Source organism: Beta vulgaris, chromosome 6, assembly GCF_026745355.1.
Source record: "Beta vulgaris subsp. vulgaris cultivar EL10 chromosome 6, EL10.2, whole genome shotgun sequence".
NCBI classification, from domain to species: domain Eukaryota; kingdom Viridiplantae; phylum Streptophyta; class Magnoliopsida; order Caryophyllales; family Amaranthaceae; genus Beta; species Beta vulgaris.
Genome location: NC_079207.1, coordinates 49,417,987 through 49,438,816, shown reverse-complemented (window position 1 = coordinate 49,438,816; position 20,830 = coordinate 49,417,987). Strand labels below are relative to the sequence as shown.

Sequence of the window (20,830 nt, the reverse complement as noted above, 5' to 3'; positions counted from 1 at the left end):
CCAGATTTAAATGTTCTTGATTTAGGTTTTTTTAGAGCCATACAAGCTTTAATGTATCAAACATTTCCTAAGAACATAGATGAGCTCATAACAAATGTGCAAGATGCATATGACAGATTTGATCCTAGTGTTATGAAATACACATGGTTACAATTACAGTGGATTATGGTTGAGATTCTACAGGTTAGAGGAGGTAATAATTACAAGAACCCTCATCATGGGAAGGCAAGATTAGAAAGGTTGGGTCTTCTCCCAAAAACTGTCAAATGTGATCAAGTTATTGTGGATGAAGCTGTGCACTATTTGAATGAGAAGTTACCAAATGAAAGTGAACAACTTGAGTACTTTGACAATGAGGGGGTCATTGATGAAGACTAAAATGAATGGTATGTGTGCATTTTTTTGTGAAGATAACAGTTTTTTGGAAGTACATTAAAAGTGGGTGAATTTCGGGAAGAAAATAGTTTTTGCAAAGAACATGTTTTATTTGGTAAATACATAACAATGCCATTGAAGTAGGAACTTTTGTTAAACTGCACACCAAACATAAATTATGTACATGTAGTGGAGGAATGTGGGTTTGTAAATGCAGTTTATATCAATGATTATGCTTATTCTATTTACAGTTATGTTTCTTATTTACACCATTATTGTTTTTTTTAATTTTAGGGACCGAGGCATACTTATGAATTAGCAAATAACCACAATCACAATTACTCATATAAAGACATCATTTGACCTTCTACAATCCATCAGGGAGACTTTTAACTTATGAAGGAGTTCAAATCATTAACAGCTCAAGGCACAATGCCGAGCAAATCATTGACTCACTTCCAGTTTTTGGTGAGTCCTTCATCATATGGATTAGGGAGTGATTTTAAAAACAGGGGGACTCAATATACAACAACAAACCAATCCCACAACAAAAGTGCTTTCTATATTCAAAAGTCATCATTCATCAATTTGACATCACCCTTAAACTCTAGGTCAAGCTCAACATAACCAATAATCAGCCAACACAACCAACAGCTCCCAAGAACACAAGCATCAAACACAATCCAAGCTTATCCAACAGCAAGCCAAACATTGAACATCACCAACAGAAACATTCAACATCACCAATCAGATTCAAGATCACCAACACAAGCCAAATATACATAACCATTAAAACAGAAGAACACAAACCAACAACAGCAAATATTAACATGCAAAAAAACGCAAGTAAATAAGGATAACAACGGGACAGTAGTCAAACCTCCCTTACTGTAATTTTTGTTCAAATCTGTACCACCAATCACTATCCCCTCCCTCTTTGAACCAGATTTCATGACCGATTTACTCCCACTACCACCACTTTCTTTAAAAGAACCCACCTTAGCCTTTCCTTTTCGGTTGTATGAATAGTAATTCATCTCAGAACCCATACAAGGAAGAGCACAAACAGTAACGCGTTCAGAATTAGGTTTTTTTGAGACAGAGAGTGGGGGTAAAGTGGGAGTTTTGAAAACCACTTTTTCTTTCACATCTTCCTCGGAACTCACCAGATCTATAATTTCTTCTTCTTCAGAGGACTCACTTGGTAAATCATCAGGAAACCAAGGTTCCTTCATGTCCTTGATTTCCTCAAGAACAACACCCAAAGCTTTGCAAGCAGTTGGACCCATACACTTTGAAGCAGCCCCTGAATCGTAAAGTCTACGGGGCCAAGGAGAACCATTTTCAATTGATCGAATGACGTCAATTATGAACATCGCCTCTCCCTCATCCGTAGTTTCAAAATGTGCATCAATCAAAGGTTCCAAATTGATATCACAAACCATTTTTAAGGAGAGAGAAAATGATTTTCAAGCAAAATTGCGAAGAACAGAAAGAAAAACGAAGATGAGGAGAGAGAGAGAAAGAAGATTTGAAGAGTTGGTGTTTCAGGAGAGAGAGTAGATCTGAAAAACTTATAGAGAGATGAGCAGTTATGAGGGAGAGGGAGATGAGCAGTTATGAGGGAGATGAGCAGTTATGAGGGAGATGAATGATGATGAAGAACCCTAGGTTAGATGAAGAGGTGGGGTGGGAATTCAATTGGGGTAGTTGGTGGGTCATAAAAAATGGTGGGAATCATTAGTTTTAGGTTAGGATTAATCAGATTATTAGATGTAGATTAATGTACATAACACAAGTTAGTAAGGGTAAAATGGTAAAATTGTAAGGCAAAAGTTACTAAATAAGGAAAAAAAAAACAATGTATCATCTATTTTGAAACACCCATAAATAGACAATGTCCCATCTATTTTGAAACGGAGGAAGTATAATAATGATATGACTTTATACACTTATTCATGCTATTTTCTTAGATAAACTAATGAAAAATAATATTATGCTCAATATAAAATCTAAATCATCCAACAAGCAACATAGTCATGATAATCTAAAACTAGATCTAATTGTCGTATATCTCTTCTCCATCTTCCATCATCTCGCCATATGCATGTATTTTCCTAGCGGCCTCAATTTGAGTTTTCCTTGCAAATCCTGCTCTACATATTCCATTTTCGAGCTTGGATGATGTATCTTCACTAGACTTACTATTGGTGTTTGAAAAATACTTGCACTATCTTTAAAAATGGCAGGAATTTTGTGCTGAAATGTATAAAACTAAAACTACAACAAACTACAAAGAATTTACCAAGTTAATTAGACACTAATTCACAAATTGAATATCAACCTTTCGAGAATTACACCTCAATGTTATGCATTTTTCCTTTGTCATTGCCAATAGTGGACCAGTTGTTCACAATCTTCAACTATTCATTCATTGTTAACCGATTTCTGAAACTATTCTTACTCATGTTTGTTTTGTGCCCTTCATTGATTGAATGATTTCATAAGCCATAGAATCAACCCCCGTTTCTTGCATTTTTAGTTTATTTTCCGCCAGATTCACCGCTGCGACCACCGTGGCACCACCACCTCCACCACTACCACATTGACCACCACCTTCATAATAAACCTAAAAAATCAAATAATCCATGAAATTGAACAACATTCCATGAAACCAAACAACAACCCAGAAATTTGAACATCAACAACCCAAAAAATCGAACAACCACCACCTAGAAATCGTACAACTTCTCCAAAAACGAACAACCCGCCACGAAATCAAAGCCAAACCCACAATATCAAACACCAAATACACGAAATCAAAATACAAACCCAGATTTTTGAACCTCAAAGCCATGAAAATTCGAACTCCTAACCCAGATTTGCAAACCCCAAATCCTAAAGTTTCAACCCAAACCCATGAATTCGAACCCCAAACCTAAAAATTTGGACCCCAATTCCACGTATCGAAGTCCAAACCTAGAAAATCGAACCCCAAACCCATGAAATTGAAAATTGAAGTCGAACCTGATATACTAGTAGCCTCGTTGATTTCTCTCACTTCGCTGTCGAATTTCGAGCTTGGAGTTAAGAGTGGCGGTGTGAGAGAGTAGGTGGACCGACAGTGAAAGTGACGACGATAGTGAGGGGAAACTACCGACGGTGGAAGGAACTAGAAAGAGGAGAGAGAAACAAATAGATAGTGAGAAGACAGAGAATGTATGGTGGTGGTTGGTGGTGTTAGTACTTGGTAATTAATTTTGATAGATTTTAAGTTTAATTGTTTGGGTAATGATATACTTATGTAGCCCTTAGGGCTATATATAAGCATTAAATACATTTCTTTAAATGGAAACAATTTAAGAATTCAATACACATTTTCACATCAATTGAAGTAATAAATGCTTGATTTAATATTTTATTTTCATTTTAATCACCTTATACATAGCCCTAAGGGCTATGTATATCATTTTCCTAATTGTTAATAGGTTTTAATTTTACTAATTCAGTGTATAATTAAAATTATGGGTTAAAAAACTTACCTCAAAAGGAAATGAAGTGAATTGTTTCATTTATTTTGTTACGGAGGAAGTAATTTATTTTCAATGCAACGAATTTATTGTATGACACCCCAACCCAAATGACCGAATTTTGGATAGTTAGAAGTATTTGGGCTAGTGTTTTCATCAACTAGATTCAAATGCACACAATGCGTATTTCAAGTATTTAAAAAAAAATATAATAGTTGTAGTATATCAACATTAGATTTTAAAATACGAAATAAAAATACGTTAAATATTTTAGGTGGACATCAAATTCCTCAAGAGTTAGCTTATATAATAGAGATAAGGGTTTTTGTTTAGGTACTTTAGACTTCTTAAACGAGGCAGCTATAATTATAAATTCGGTGATACAAGAGAGATAGAGAACGAGTGTTCTAACCATTTTTCTCAATTCTCATTTAACACCATCATCTCTCATACCTCTTATTATGCAACTTGTGCAGCTCTTGTCTCCAAACTCCAATTGGCGATGTAAGAGATTTTGGGATTTGTATTTTTTACAGACAATTAAAAACCTTTAAAGTAAATTAATTAGTGAGGGTAAAATTATTTTCGAACCCAATTGCAATTGTAAAAAAATGGTTTTGGACAATTAATATTTTGTAGAGGTACCTCAAAAGACTATAAGTGCTAGTATAAATATTAAATAACCATGTAATACCCTAAAACGTACTTTAAGTAAAATGCCAGATGTATTTCTTATAAAAAAAGTGTTACCCTCTAAAACTAAAATGCTACCTATCAAAAAGTGTTACCTTGAAGTGTTACATATCAAAAAGTGTTAGCGTCAAAGTGTTACCTATGAAAAAGTGTTACCGTCAAAGTATTACCTATCAAAAAGTGTTACATATAAGTGTTATATCTCTATTATAGAAGGCAAGGGAGGAAGTGTGGTGTCCTCATTTGAAATGACTAGAATACCCTCTAATAAATTAAAATATGTTTTTATATCAAATTTAAAAATGAGAATCAATGTAACTTGCCATATGAAATAAGTCAAAAATGGAATATGAAATCACCATTAACAATTTGACTAGATTGACACAGTCAATTCACGAAATTAATTAAAATCTTCAATTTTAAAAAAAGTTTGTGATATATCATGACAACATAATACTTTGTATTTACAAACTTCAAACAATATGCATCATTTATTAACATTTATAATCTTTAAAGAACTATACTAAAGCCGTTGACAAAGAATTATTAAATCTCGACCAAAATTTTCTAACAAGTAAAAATCGGTCACCTTTAGTTCAAAAAGATAATAACATTTACAAAAAAAACTCAATAATTTAAATCACTACCAAAATAATTTTAGATTAAAAAAATATATGTCGATGCACGCATCGCGTGCATATACGACTAGTATCAATAAAGTGTTAATACGGTGCTACCTATTTGTTATTGAAAGTTGAATCTCAAAAAGTGTTACCATATAGTGTTATAGATCAATTATGTAGTAGTGACTTAATCATATCCTTGCTGAGCTCTCTGTTGTATTTAAACTTTCCATTGACCAATGTAAAGCAAATTATCTTCCATTTTTGGCTCTTACTTTTTGTCCCATATCCTTCGAAGGCCATCTCGCCTTCTAGTTAGGTTTTTGATAGGATTCATACTTACTTTTGAGGTAGTAGCAAAAAAAATTTTGAAAGAGGGAAATAGGTTTTGTTTGAAGAAGGGCAAAGGTTAAAATTCATCTTTCTTGAAGAGATGCTCTTCACTTTTAGTGAAAGAATTATATAATTGATGTTGTACAAGTGCAGGACATGACGAAGATTACCAAGTGCAGTTAGCTGTGGGGCAGTGCCCAAGAAGTTGCATTCACTATGTAACGTCTTCTCAGAGAATCATACTGGAGGAGCTCCTTGATAGGTACGCAACGATTGACATGCATTTGGACAATGTTTACAATTTTTTTTTTTTTCTTTCAAACATTCACCTGCACATGTTCACTTGTTGTGACTTGTGGTTATTATTTACCAATTCCAGAAATATATAATAATGCTGTTTTGCCAATTCTTTGGAAAATCCTATTGTAAAGACTTCCATTCTTTCAAGATGCAAAACTCAACATTCACGCTTGCCAACCTTTACCCACCAACAGTTTGATTATTTATTAGTAAAGATTATAAAGCGTTAATAATTTGTAATCATATTGTTGAATCAGAACTGAAGGTACCTTGTAGAGAGTGTGTGTTTCAGATAGAGAAAGCATATCAGTAATTGTAGATGATGGTTGTTACTCTTGTTACTTGTTAGTATGATTGAAATGAGAGTTGTTTATGTAGAATTTTACGGATCCAAGTGGTATAACCGACAAAGATTATTTAATTACACACATAAAGAAGTATTATTATAGAAATAGTTTTATTGCCCACGCGGAGATGAGCACGGATTTGACTATCTCATTATACAAGTTTAAGTTTTGAAATTGTTTTAAAAAAAGGAGTCGTCAACATGTATTTAGAGGAAGATTCATAAAATTAATTGGATATTCGGAAACTATGGAACATTTTTAGGACTTACCAAAGTAGATTTTCACGTCATAACTTCATACTTGATCAATGAACCAAAGATTGAGTTTCATGAAACTCTAGATGGGTGAGGGTGAGAAGATATACATCACCATCTACATCATTAGCCTTTCTCACTTTGTCATCTTGAATATTAAGTATCCACTCTGAGAATTCTCGAACTTCATCCACATCGTGTTTAAAACATTATTTTTGAAAATGTAAACTAGAAGCTTCTACTATTGAGAGTAGTATATATAGAATAAACGAGTGCCTACCACTTCTATAACATCGAGGGGTGTTCATATTCGGATACCTGATTTTTCGAGTGCACGAATATGAGGGTATTAGGAAAAGTCGGATACCCATTATCGGGTATTTGGTTTTTCGGGTCGGGTTATAGCCTTATAGGGTACCTGACTCACTTTCTTTTGGAAAAAATATTGCATTTGTATTCCTGCGTAGTTTCCATGAAATTACTACTCCACATTATTGCTAGTATTATTATTAAACATAAAATGTGAGTTACTATGAGGGGTATTAATGAGTCTGACAAGCTCGCGAGCAGGCTCGGCTCGGTCAAATTTAAGCTCGACTCGTTGAAGCTCGGCTCGTAAAGCTCGTGAACAGCTCGATTATTATTTTATACTAAAAAATATATTTTATATTAAAAAATATTTTATATGAAAAATTTGTTTATATATTATAAAATTATTTTTATATATTAAAAATTATATTAAGTATTTCTTTACTGTATTCTATATATACTACTCTCAATAGTATTTTATCTTTCTTCTAAATACAAGCTCGGTTTCTTCCTATATATTGCAAGCATCACTTACAATTAGTATTTATAGCATGTGAATGTCGATTTCTACTGACTTGCTTTCACTTACTATATTGCTCTAGTTTTTTCTAGGCTTATCCTTAGGTAGATTTTTCTAGGACATTCAAAGTTGACTTAAGTTAGATTTTTAGATAGATATATACTTTTGTATTCTAGATTTTTCTAGTTACCTAATTTATGTAATCTTAAGCTAGATTTTTCTATATTAACTTTTCAACACTCCTAATATGAAAAATTTTGTACTCCAAAATTCTTTAAAGGAAAATCTTGTTGATGCACTGTCACCAACCATAAAAGGATATGTGCTTTTGAGTTCTCATGTTGGCACTCATGTTATCAACCTCTATCTTGTTAATATAACTTTCCAATTTTTTTGATCTAGCCGTTGATACACACCACTAGTGGAAAAAACCTTATATGGCACTGAGTAATGGATTCGATTTTTGTAAAACCGTATCCGAAAATCATCAATAAAAATGGAAGGAAAGTTGGGAGGACAGTCTGATGCGGTCCTTTGAAACAGTGAGCATCTTCTTCTCCCAAGCCATTTGTACCAGTGTACCAAAGGTTTATCAATCCATCGGATCTTGAGCCAGCTCAGCACTAGCTGAATCAATCTAACACTGAAGACACACTGAAACAATAGATGATAGTGTGATTCATCACAGCTCTGGCATATAGGGCATTGAGCATCATCAAGTACACCCCATTTGAGTAATCTGTCTCTAGCGTATAATCTATTCTGGACAGCCATCCAACACACAAAGTTATGCTTTGGAATAGCTAGTCTACACCACACAAACTTATCCCATAAACTTCTTGGATTTTCACCCACAATAAGATTATAGATATTCCTGATCTAGTATGTGTGAAGCTCCATCAGAACAGAGATAGAAATATTAGTTTTCATTTGCTCCTTTATATCACAAATACACTTCCAATACCAACTAGCACTGCTAGGAAGCTTGTACTCCCACCAGTCATCATTCTGAATATACACTGCATTTATCCACCCTATCCAAAGAGAGTATTCTTTCTTTGCAATTGCCCAAACAAGCTTACCAGAGCTGCTTTATTCCAGCAGTCAATTCTTCTGAAACCAAGGCCTCCAACCTTCTTAGGCAAACAAGTTTGCTTCCAATCAACATTGCCTGGCTTTGAACTAAAGTATTCACCACTCCACAAAAAAGATCTGCATACCTCCCACAATCTTCTTAATCACACCTTTAGGAATAACAATAATCTGGCCCCAATAGATGTGAAGACTCATCAGGACAGAATTAACCAATTGGACTCTAGCTGCATATGAAAGGTTTCTAGAGCTCGAAATTCTAATCCTACTAACCATTTTATTATATATAACTTGACATTCTCCATTACTAATCCTTGTAGAGCAAATATGCATCCCTAAGTATGTGAAAGGAAGAGAGCCTAGAGTGAATCCAGACACATCCAGGATTCTTTGGATCTCATCATCCATCATACCAGTTGTATAAACAGCAGTTTTATTTTTATTCACACACAAACTAGAAGAGTCTGAAAAAAGTTTAAAACCTTGCAGGAGCAGATAAGTGGACACAAACTCTCCTTTACAGAACAACAACACATCATCAGCAAAAACAAGATGATTAAGCTGAATGGACTTGCACCTATGATGGAAGTTGAAACCACTCTTCATCCCCACAAGCTTCATAATCCTGGACATGTACTCCATACAAATCACAAACAACAGAGGTGAGATAAGGTCACCTTGTCTTAGCCCCCTCTTAGGCTCAAAGAAACCAAAGAGATTACCATTAATCATTAAAGAGCATCTTATGTTAGTAACACAAGTCATCACCAGATCAATGAATTTCAGAGGAAACTTCAAACATACCAGCATCTCTCTCACAAAGGACCAGTCAATAGTGTCATATGCTTTTCTCATATCCATCTTGATCATACAACTAGGCCTGCAGCACTTCCTCCCATAACCTCTTAGTAAATCCTGGCATATCATTATATTACTTACAACAATCCTACCCTTAATGAAAGCCCCTTGATTGTCAGAAATGAGCTTAGGCAGAATACAATTCAATCTCATACACATAATTTTAGATATAACTTTATAAATCACATTACAACAGGCTATTGGTCGAAAATCAATGAATGAATTAGGCACCTTACATTTAGGAATAAGGGCTAGAACATTAGCATTAATCTCTCTCAATATTTTTTCCACTATGAAAAAAAGAAGTAATAGCTTGGGTTACGTGAACACTAATCATCTCCCAGTTATCTCACTCCGAGGTGATTTATCTCCTGGGATGGAGAAATAAGCTTTCTTCACTTTTTTAGGTGAAACAGGAGCAGTTAGACCATCATGATCAATCATGATCAGCAACATCTACACATGGGCCAAGATCCAACTTCCTGGACAACAGACTTTCTATTCACCATGGCAGAGCCCAACAATTGCAAGTAATAATTCAGAAAAGCTTGATGAATCTGATCAGGATTATCAACCCATTTCCCCTCTTTGTCACATATACTATACACATTATTCTGTAACCTTCTCTGCTTGATAGCTTGAAGAAATAGTCTAGTATTATCATCTCCATCTTTAATCCAAGCTGCTCTAGCTCTTTGTCTTAAAAACTCAATATATTTCTTATGCACTCTCTTGTAATTATCTGCGGCAATCTGTTCCTGATTCCTCATACCAGTATTGAGAATATATACCTGAAGATGCTGCTGACAATCCATCAATTCCTTCAAAGCCATTGCGTCTTGAGACTGAATGTCCATAGAGCCATAAACAAGCCTTTTAATAGCCTGTTTTGTTACTTTCAACTTAGACACAACATAATACATCTTGGAGCCAACAACATGACCATTCCATATTCCATTAATAGCTTGGTCATAACCTTCCAAGTCTTTCCATTCTCTGAAATATCTAAAAGGCCTCCTCCTAGTTTGTACATCTTGAAGAAACCTAATAGACATAGGAGTGTGGTAAAAAATTCCCTTCAGGGATAAATCTTACTTCAGCATCAGGAAAGGTGTCACACCAAGATCCACCTATAAGGACCCTATTTACAGAACACCCTATCCACACCCTGCTGCTTATTACTCCAAGTGAAGAACTACCCCACTCCTTTGAGATCACTCAATCCACAATCAAAAACACCCTTTCTGAAAGCTTCACTTTCTCTACTAGAGACCAAGGAACCAATCCTTGCATTTGAATGTAGAACACAATTGAAATCACCAACCACCATCCAGGGATTAGTGTTCATACTAGCAATCTCCACCAGATCCAACCAAAGGCTCTCCCTACTAATGGCATCATTAAAAGCATAAAAAAAACTGCTTTTGAATCCATAATTCCTTTTATTAACAGGAATCACAACACAATGCACAAGTTGACTAGTCATTCTGCCAAAATCAACTGAAAAGGATAGTGGATTCCAAGCAACCACAATTCTCCCACCATTGTGACAATTAGAATTTGAGGTAAAACACCAGCGGTGGAAAACATTATTTATAATTTTGTATATTCTTTGTGTTTATAATTTTGTTTATTTCGTATTTTTATTCAAAATTTCGCTAGTTGCCATTCGTATTATTATTCATAATGAGATTAAGTTGTGGTGTTTTTTTGTTTTTTTTACATTGGGATACCATGATTTTGAATTTGTTCACAAAAATGTGCTGTAACCTGCCGGGTGTGGTGCCTATTTTAAAAAAAATTAAAATCAGAGTTTACTGCTGCGGTTGTGTGCGAAACCAGATCTATAAATATTTTGGATCTGCTGCGAGCCCATTCGATGCGGACCAAAACCGAATTACTAAGTCCGATTTTGACCGCATCGAATGGGCTTTTTTCCACTAGTGCATGTTACCAACTATCTTACTTATGCTCGTGTCACCAACCATTGTTAAAAAAAAAATTTCTTCAAATTTTATTTTGTTGTTGGTGCTCATGTCACCAACCTTCCTTGCTAATGCTCTTTTTATGAGTATATTTCATAATAAAGTTTTTTGTTTTTGATTTTCTTCGCCAAAATTGGCAATCTCATTTTTTTTCCTGCAATTCTTTCTTACATGACCAAACATCTTGCAGTGACAACATTGTGGCTTCCTTTTATGACGACAGTATGCAATATCATGGTTTGTCTTTTTGCAAATATTGTACGAAAGTTTTTGATTCATACCTTTGCCTGATTTCTTTTTTCTCCATCCTCATCATTCTTCTTGCCATCTTCTTAAATTTTGCTGCCAGTGCAATTTCAACTACCTATTCATTGCTACGTCGATTTTTCCTTTATTCGTGGCCCGCCAAAGATCACATAAGTTGCTCCATCGTAATTTTTGATATATCTTTTGTTTTTTCAATAATAGCAACAATATCATCATATTTATCCATTAACCTTAGTAAATCTTTTTTCAAAAAAAATTCATCTAAACTTTCTTCTTCATCTGATTTCATTTAATCACAATTTTTGTTACCTTTGAAAAATAATCTTTCATTAATTCCCCTTCTTTAATTTTTAAAATTTCAAATTCTCTTCTTAAAGACCAGAGATTTATAATTCTCATGCACCTTGCTATCTCCTTGAAATTCTTCTTGTAGGATCATCCAAGTCTTCTTTGTCATGTTGGCTCTCAATATTCCGACTTGTATGATTAACCGCATGTTGTATAAGATAGAACACCTTAATTAGCATACTTGGTTTGATCTTTATCGAGTTGCTTCTTTTGTGTTGCGGTTAAATTAGTCTCATCCTCATACTTCGTATATCCATTGATGGCATATTTGCATAAACCATATGACCTTAACATTGTATTCATCTTAATTTTCTTAAAATCATAATTTTCACCCCCGAAAAATGGAATTCGGAAAGTTTGGATTGTTGAGTGCCATTATGATTTATGTTATGTTTGGGTCAAATGTATTTTGGTTAAAATAGTGAGGTTATGGGAATTTTTGGCTCTAAAACCACTGATGTAAAATTGTTTTATGGAAGTTGTAGGGGATGATTTTATTTTATGTGAGATGCTTCATTTATGATGTTACTGGAGAAGAAATTTAGTAATGAGTAGTTGACTTACAATTGGTTTTTTCATATATATTGCAAGTATTACTTACAACTAGTATTTATAATATAATGTTGGTTTCTACCAACTTGCTTTCACTTACTATATTGTTCTAGTTTTTTCTAGGCTTATCCTTGGTTAGATTTTTCTAGGACATTCAAAGTTGATGTAAGGTACGTATATACTTTGTATTCTAAATTTTTCTAGCTACCTAATTTGTGTAATCTTAAGTTAAATTTTTCTAGATTAACTTTTTAACAGACACGAGGCAACACTAAGAGAATGGTTGTTCCTGTCTGCCAAATGACGAAAGCAAACATATGGTTGACCCATAAGATAATTTTTCTACGTTTTTTAAATTTAACCTCTGTTTATACTGAAAAGGTTAGAATTTATGTTTTTTTTTTTATATAAAAAATCACTCATGCATCACGTGCATAATTTGCTTGTATATATAGATCCCATAATTTGTTTCATTAGTTATGTTTATTAGGCAATTTGCTCTAGTTATCTTTGGCCATTTTGATGTCTGATTTTGATATTCACTCATTTTGCTTGTTTCCAGTATAATGGATACTCCATATGATACCTCAGCTGAAGCTGACTTGCTTTACTCTCTCATTATCAAAGCCAAGTACGAAAACAACCGATACCAAAAACCAAAGGAGCAACCTAAAGCATCTACTAAACATGTAGATTGGTTATGAAATCATATCATAGAAACAAGGACAAGGTAGAACAAGGAAATGATATCCTTAAGGCTAAAGATTTTGCCATGCATATGCAGCTTCAAGACTTAGCTTGCATGATTAAAATTCTAGTATGCCTGATCCTTGAAATGCAATGATTCCACTCTATTGTAGCGGTATACACTCAAATTTGGGTACTCATATGTGATACTTGAACACATCTTAATATTCTACGAGTCTTATGTAGAAATAATTGATAAAGGCCCCCCTTGTATCAAATTGTATTCCTTTTGTTCACTTCATAGATCATGATTGCTTTTCCATAATTTCAATGTACAGTTTGACTAGGTGATATATTAAGTTATTTAAATTAATGATTAATAGTTTGGAAATGGTCATTGTTATTAGTTTCTCAAATTTTCACTTACCAACTAATTGTTAAGTTCAGAAGATACTTCAGTTATTTAATAAGAGAAAAATAACATATTATTTGGGGTTAGCATTTTATCTTAAGCATAAATTCTAACTTGGTTGGTGTTATGCTAAAATTTGCCTCTTCCGACAGAATTAAAGTTAGGGATGATTTAACCAGATTATCAATATGATAATGCAAGGAATGAATGCAAAGGGGAATAAAAGGATGAACACACAGAAACTGTGACGCGGAAAACCCCAATGAAGGTGGGTAAAAACCGCGGGTGGAGATGGCTTCACCAATCTACTATCAGGGATGGTCGTTTCAGATGAGTGACCGTCGTTACAGCTTAAGTTTTTTCTTCTAAGTACAAGTTTCCAATGTCGTCTAGTTGAATAATGATCCTTTTTCCTTCTCTTTTGTACATCATATGCCGTATCTTTCTCTTTGGCTTTTTCTGATTAAATGCACTATTAATTTCCTAAGCAATTACAATGGTAACCGATCCTTGATTGTAGAAGATTCTCCTCATCAAAGCTCAACTGACGAAATCTACTTCCTTTCTTCATGTAATTGATTTTCTCCAACGGCTTCATTAGCTGAATTATCGCCGGGTAAAACACCTTCCTTTCTTGGACAATCGGTTACTGATTTTAATTGACTTAATCTTCGCAACTTCCCGTCGTATCTTAGCGACAAAGTCGCTATGTCATCACGTCAATGTCATCCTGCAAAAATCAGCCTTAACAGTTTGCCCCCAATTGCCGAAACGGGGTAACACAAAGACCATGAGACAATTGTTAAAAAATCATATCAAATGAAATGCCTGTAATATAACTAAAATACTTAGCTAAAAAATCTTTCGCGACGGATAAGGAAAAAATACTGCGATGAAACCTAGATAAAAAAATACCCACAAGGCAACCCAAAGGTCACAACACAAAAAGATAACTTTAAAGAGCTGTTAAGTTCTACCCATTAACCTAGAGTAGTGATTACTCTTGGGGGTATAAATACCGCGTGCGATTAAAATTTACTCCACCTAATCTTTCTCTCTCTAAAGCAAAAGTATTTCCACAGCTTTCATAAGTTTCTCCACCGGAAAACCGATCCCTAGTGCTAGGTAATTTCCTATTTGCTTGTTAATTTTTGTTGTTTCGCACTTTCCTTTCTTCTTCAATCGCGTCCATGGCCCCTAGTAGGCGTAGCATTAGGACTTTTGTGAAAAACCATGAAAAGTCGAGAGGAAAGGAAAAGGTCGTAGAAAAAAGGAGTGAAAATGAGGACGAACAGTCGACCATGACTGAGGAAGATATGATGAGGTTCCTAGAGTTAGGAAACTTGCCTGTCGACACAGTCGTTAGAAACGCAGAGTCTTCTGAGTTACCGAAGACATGCCCCACCACCTGAGTGGTGCTTTACGAATACCCTTTTAAGATAGGTTTGAGGCTCCCTTTCTCCCCCTTAGCCAGAGACTTGATGAAGATCTATCAGATCAGCCCAGGGCAGATAATGCCCCAAGTTTGGAGAATTCTGAGCGTCATCAACAGAGTGACGACGTCTTGGGAAGAAGCCTTTACTCTTCACGACCTCTTAATGTACTATGAAATTAGGGTAAGGGCCAAGAATAGGATAGCCCTTCATGCCAAAGCAAGATTAGAGCCTTTGGTCGGGGGAGTTCAATCGAACGACAGAGGATGGAAGAACATATACGTTTTCGTGAAGAATTCGTCTCTAGGGGAAGCTGGAAAATCCCTAATTGGTGGCTGGAATACAGAAGGTTTGTTTAATTTCAATCGTTTTTTCCTTTGCATCGTGTCTTAACACCACTCTTACATCGTTTCTTCTGCAAGTCTGAACCCAAAATTACTAACGCATCGCGACGAGTTTCAGAGTCTCTGTGATAAATTTTTAGAGACGCCAGAAGAAGACAGACAATTCAGACGAATCCTATTTGCTAACCAAGACAGCTGCTCATCTATGGCATTTGGTAAATTTGCCTTTTCCCTCTAATTTAGGTTCTAACGACACCATAATATCTTAACGACTAACGTTTGCTGACAGGTTCATCGCAGTCACGTCCTAGAGGAAGTATGGACAGCCAGGCGTTAGCAGAGTTGTTGCGCAAACACAAGAGGGAATATTCTACCAACACTGTGTCTGCGTCGACGACGTCGACGAAGAAAGACACCACAGTCGTCGTCCATCTGGACGACGAACAAGAGATTGCGCCAAAGACGCGCAAAACTGAGTTCCTGGCCCCTCCTGACAAGGGTGGGCCATAATACACTGTGACTGTCCCCAACGACTTTATGACGTTGGAAAGGTCAATTTGGCCAGAGGCCGCCAGGTTCCTCTTTCCTAACGCTGAGGAGAGGATAAGGGAGCACACCCTCCCTCGCATGATGTCGGATGGCTTAGAGCTTCTCTTCCAGGTAAGGTCGCTTGGTCTAACTATGGTCGTTACGTCATTTAACAACAATTTTATAATTACGAACTGACACGTATCTTTTCTCTTTTGCACAATCATCACAGCATCTCCTTATGGCTAAGAGGGAGATGTCGACACTACTGAAAGGTCATCAGACCATGAAGTAGAGGTTTGACAAAGCTGAATCGGACATAAAGTCCAAAGAATTTGAGGTGGAGTCTTACAAGTCGACCATAAAAAACATGGAGGAGACTTTGAAAAATAATGGAGAGGAACTCGAGCAAATAAGGGAGAAAGCAACTAAGTTAGAAAAATCGTCGCGTCGAGAGATCCATGCTCTCCAAGCGAGCGTTGACGCACAAAATAACGAGTTGGACTTGCTCGAGGCTGAGGTGACCACTAGGATCAGGGCTAAGCTCATGTACCAGTTCTTAATGAAGAAGACGGCATCGTGGATGCCGCAAAAAGACATAGACCTCTACCTTCAATATATGGGAGCAATAAAGGATTTGATGGATGAGGATGACTTGTCTGCGACGGCAGATTCTCCGCCAAAGATGGATGAGAACGCTCCTTACTGCACTGACTTCATTGGGTCAGACCTGCCGCCCGACCCAAAGACCGAGAAGGAAGCCTCAGCTACCGTTCCTCCGCCTGCGGTGTCACCAGAGAAGGAGACTAACAAGAATCTGGACGCTTAGTCTTTATTTGCTTTTCATCATACCCCTTTGCTTTAGTCTTTTTAGAATATTATCAAACTTTACTTTGGGTCACTCATGGGAGTGGCCATAACTTTTGACAACTGTATGTTTTTGAGTTAATTTTATGATTTTCATTCGTGTGACATGCGTGCATTTTCTGTCGTTATTCTGATGTCGTAAGGACATGGCTAGGCACGTAGTCAGCCTTCATAGGCCGTTTAGACGAAACGTTTGGACTTAACAACTTAGAACATACGTGAAAAACATATAAACACTTACATGTGACTGCTAGGAAAGTAGGTGGAACATTGCAGACAATCATGGCACTTAATGGCAAGACATCCGTCGTGATACATTTATTGAAGCAAGGAAAAACTGAAAGGCTGTAGGTAGTGACGACGTCACTTTTATTTTACTGCGTAATAAAGGAAACGTCTACTTGTCGTGTCCTGAGACCGTTGCGACGCTATTGACACAGATGGGAGTGACTTTCCTGAAAGACAACAAAACACATGAGATAACACTAAGGTCGCTAACAACTAGCGATGTTGACATGATAGCAGTGTCATATATTTCTTACATATTGTATAGATAACGTAATAAATAACTTAGCTAGAAGAAATACTGCTTAAGATGAGTAATGTTCCAACTACGTGGTACGAAGCTTCCGTCACGTCGGACCAATTGGTAGGCTCCATTGCCTACTACTTTACTAATTTGGTATGGTCCTTCCCATTTGGGTCCTAACTGGCCGGCGTTAACCTCTTGTGTGTTTTGAAACACTTTCCTTAAGACCCTATCGCCTTCAACAAAGGATTTTGCTTGAACGTTTTTGTTGAAACTCCTTGCGACTATTTGTTGCTGAGCCGCCATACGTACTAACGCTGCGTCGCGCAGCTCCTCAATGGTATCTAAGTCGTTGACAAGCTCGTTGCAGTTCTGCTGCTCCTTCATTAAACCATATCTAGCAGTCGGGACGTTCACTTCTGATGGCAGAACAACTTCACACCCATACACTAACGAGAACGGCGATTAGCCCATAAGATGGAAGGCAGTGCCTCTGCCCACTTAACCTTCTTGGCTGTAAGTCTTTTTTTCAGGGTATTAATGATTGTCTTGTTTCTAGACTCAGCCTGTCCGTTGACTTGCGGATACCTTAGCGTTGACGTTAGCAATGTTATGTTCCATTTGTCACAAAAATGCTTCGTTTTATTGCTAATAAATTGCGACCCATTGTCGCATATTATTTCGGATGGGACACCAAACCTGCAAATTATGTTAGTATATATAAAAGAGATCACTTCCTTGTCGCGAACCTGTTGAAAAGAATCTGCTTCTATCCATTTTGAAAAGTAATCAGTTAGTGCCAACATAAAGACTTTTTGACCTGGGGCTGGAGGTAATTTGCCAACTGTATCCATGCCCCATTTCATGAAAGGCCAAGGTGTTAAGGAAGGATGTAAAATCTCACAGGGTTTATGCGTCATTCATGCGTGTCGTTAACTGCTATCGCACTTGGTGACGTACCTTACTGCGTCGTTTTTCATTGTAGGCCAATAGTAACCCATACGCAACGCTCTGTTGGATAAGCTACGTCCTCCTGAGTGGTTCCCACACGTCCCTTCATGCAGGTCCTCTAAGACTTGCTTCCACTGATCTTTTTCCAAACAACGCAGGTAGGGGCCTGCGGCAGACTTTTTGAACAACACTCCTTGAATGAGCACGTATCGCGACGCTTTAAATCGGATTCTGCGTGCCTCTGCCTTATCTGCTAGAAGTATGTCGTTAGTAAGATAGTCAACAAACGGTTTTGCCCAACTGACAATTACCTCCTCACCATCGAGGTCATTCGTTGTCGTGGCTTCGCCTTTGTCCTTTGCGACATCATGATCAGCATTGGGGTCGTTGTCGCCGTCGTCTTGAAGGCATTCGATCGTTGTCGCGACGGTTTCTCCACCATTCATAGCGACTGCTGGATTTGCTAGATGGACTATAGGGACGGAAGTGAACGAAATGTCCCTTGAGGAGGATCCAAGGTTGGCCAGTGCGTCTGCCCTGCATATTCTGGTCCCTTGGTATCTGTAAAATGTCAAACGGGTTAAATATTTTACTCTTTCGCTGAGCTATATCTAAGTACATAACCATTTTAGAATCTTTCGCTGCGAATTCTCCTTTGATTTGGCTAACTATTAGCAATGAGTCACTGAAGACTTTTAACGCCTTTGCTCCCATGTCTTCTACTAACGTCATTCCTGCTATAAGTACTTCATACTCAGCCTCATTATTCGTTGCTCTAAATTCACAGCAAATGGCTCGTACTATCTTGCCCCCTTGTGGCGACTTTAGCACAACACCTACACCTGCACCACAAAAATTAGAAGATCCGTCAACAAATAGTATCCAAGGTTCACAGTCTACATGGTTAATTTGTGCGACTTCGTCATTTGCGACCTTCTCTGGCTCTGGGCTGATGTCCGCCACAAAATCCTCCAACGCCTGTGACTTAATGGTTGTTCTGGGGCGAAACTGAATATCGTATCCACTGAGCGCTATCGCCTACTTACTCATGCGTCCTGTCAACTTAGGACGTCGCAAGACAGATTTAACAGGGTAGTTAGTCATAACAATAACAGTATGTGTCTCAAAATAGTGTCTATGCTTTTAAACAGCAATTACTATACCTAGGATGAGTTTTTCCAATGAGGAATACCTGGTCTCTGCGTGTAGCAGAGATGATGTGTCCAAGTTATCCGCCAATCTTAGGCGGATTTCGAGGCGTTTTTGGTGTCGGTACGAGCTTAGTGTCGGGATTTAGGAGATATTTGACGTTAGGAGGTTTTGCCGGAGGATGTTGTGATTTGAGGAGTTTAGGAAGTAGTTTACATGATGGCACACTCGAGGGCCGATCTTAGCCCTCCGATCACTTTTTGTATCCCGGAGCCCTTGCTCGTTGTCCTTTATGATGCATCTTCCGAGTTTCGAGGTCCGTGGTTCGAGCTTCATTGTTATTCGTCGCCCGAGGATTGATCACTTCAGTTCTACAGCTTCATGGCTTCCTCAAAAGCCAAGTTATTTATTCTCTCCTTTTAATTTTTGGTGTTTTGGTTAGTTTTGGGGCAGACGGCTCGTCGCGACCCGCGATCAGTGTCGCGAGTCGCGACCTTCCTATTGTCGCGAGTCGCGAGATATGTCGCGAGTCGCGACCCCTGCCGCTGCACTTTTTTACTTTCTTTTCCTCCCTTGGAGGGAAAGGGGGTTAGGCCAGTTTTAGTTTAGCTTTACTAGGAAAAAAAGGTAGAGAGAGAAAGAGAGTTCCATATGTTTCTTCTACTCTTCCTTATTAGATTTGTAATGAATTTCATGGATTTGCTAGCTTAAACTCCCATCTTGGATTTGGTTATTGAAGCTCTAATCTACTTGTGAGAACTTCTTACTCTCTATCTTCTTATGGTCATTGTGATGCTTCTTGTATGTATTTCCATGATATTTGCATAATCCTTGCTAGGAACGTTACTAGTAATGTTGTGTGAATCATCTAATGCTAGTTTTAGGTGCATAATCGGATTGTTGTGTTCCTAGCTCCATGTAGCATACTAGGTGTTTGATTAAATGCTGAACATTAATCTTGTGCACTTAGAGAAGCATAGCTTATTACTTGAATGTTGTTGCTTTAATAACATTAGTGATCCTATTGTGTTCCTCGTTTTTAATGCTACTTTGGTTTGAACTTAAGTGCGATTCATTTGAGTTAATTCATAGTAAGAGCGGTTCAAACCACGCAGATCGTGTGTTAGACCACGAATCTAGGAGGATAGAAGTATCGACTTCTCAATAGGTGACCATAGGAAAGGTTGAGGGTTAAGGTTTCGTGATCACAAAGTAGGTTAGGGTGGATGCTAACCGAGTCCAAGGCTTTTTATATTGTAATCTCTTCGTGTTTAGTATTGTGAGTAGTTTAGATCACTTACATTGTTCCAAATTCCCCCTATTCGGTTGCTTTGGCCTTAGTACATACTAGGGTTCTTGATTTGCTAATTTCCAATCAAGTTCATTTGCTCCCTGTGGATACGATCCCTGCTTCCATTATACTTACTTAGTGTGCATGAAAGTAGGTTAATTATATTTGGTTAGGAGTACACGACAAACGCCTACCAAATTTTGGCGCCGTTGCCGGGAGCAACGCATTACTTGTTTGTAATTAGTGAATTTTT

At 37.0% G+C, this 20,830-nt stretch overlaps 2 protein-coding genes across 5 annotated transcripts in view; one reads left to right on the top strand and one right to left on the bottom strand.

Moving 5' to 3' along the window:
* Positions 1 to 14,007, top strand: part of LOC104896952 (hypothetical protein) — a 34,717-nt gene extending 20,710 nt beyond the window's left edge. For 3 of the 4 annotated variants that reach the window (XM_048646630.2, XM_048646633.2, XM_010683744.4), the window contains 2 exons: positions 5,708 to 5,816; positions 12,949 to 13,404. In XM_048646630.2, the coding sequence (XP_048502587.1) occupies positions 5,708 to 5,816; positions 12,949 to 13,090 (251 nt within the window). In that variant the 3' untranslated portion in view covers positions 13,091 to 13,404. Of the gene's footprint in view, positions 1 to 5,707; positions 5,817 to 12,948; positions 13,405 to 13,637 lie in introns of those variants that run through there. The other variant, XM_048646631.2, reaches the window with a different exon arrangement.
* A 4,111-nt stretch (positions 14,008 to 18,118) lies between these two features.
* On the bottom strand, positions 18,119 to 18,869 carry LOC125498589 (uncharacterized). The gene is made up of 2 exons (XM_048646822.1): positions 18,757 to 18,869; positions 18,119 to 18,698 (listed from the first exon to the last, which is right to left on the bottom strand). Exons 1-2 carry the CDS (start codon positions 18,867 to 18,869, stop codon positions 18,119 to 18,121), a joined length of 693 nt encoding a protein of 230 aa, XP_048502779.1.
* Positions 18,870 to 20,830: the final 1,961 nt, after the last annotated feature.

What these genes read in the sequence shown, in the direction of transcription:
- LOC125498589 (XM_048646822.1), bottom strand. Translation starts at nt 18,869, where the DNA reads ATGACGTTAGTAGAAGACATGGGAGCAAAGGCGTTAAAAGTCTTCAGT. An exon ending in AAAGATTCTAAAATGGTTAT is followed by an intron (nt 18,699 to 18,756) that starts GTACTTAGATAT and finishes GACATTTTACAG; the next exon opens with ATACCAAGGGACCAGAATAT.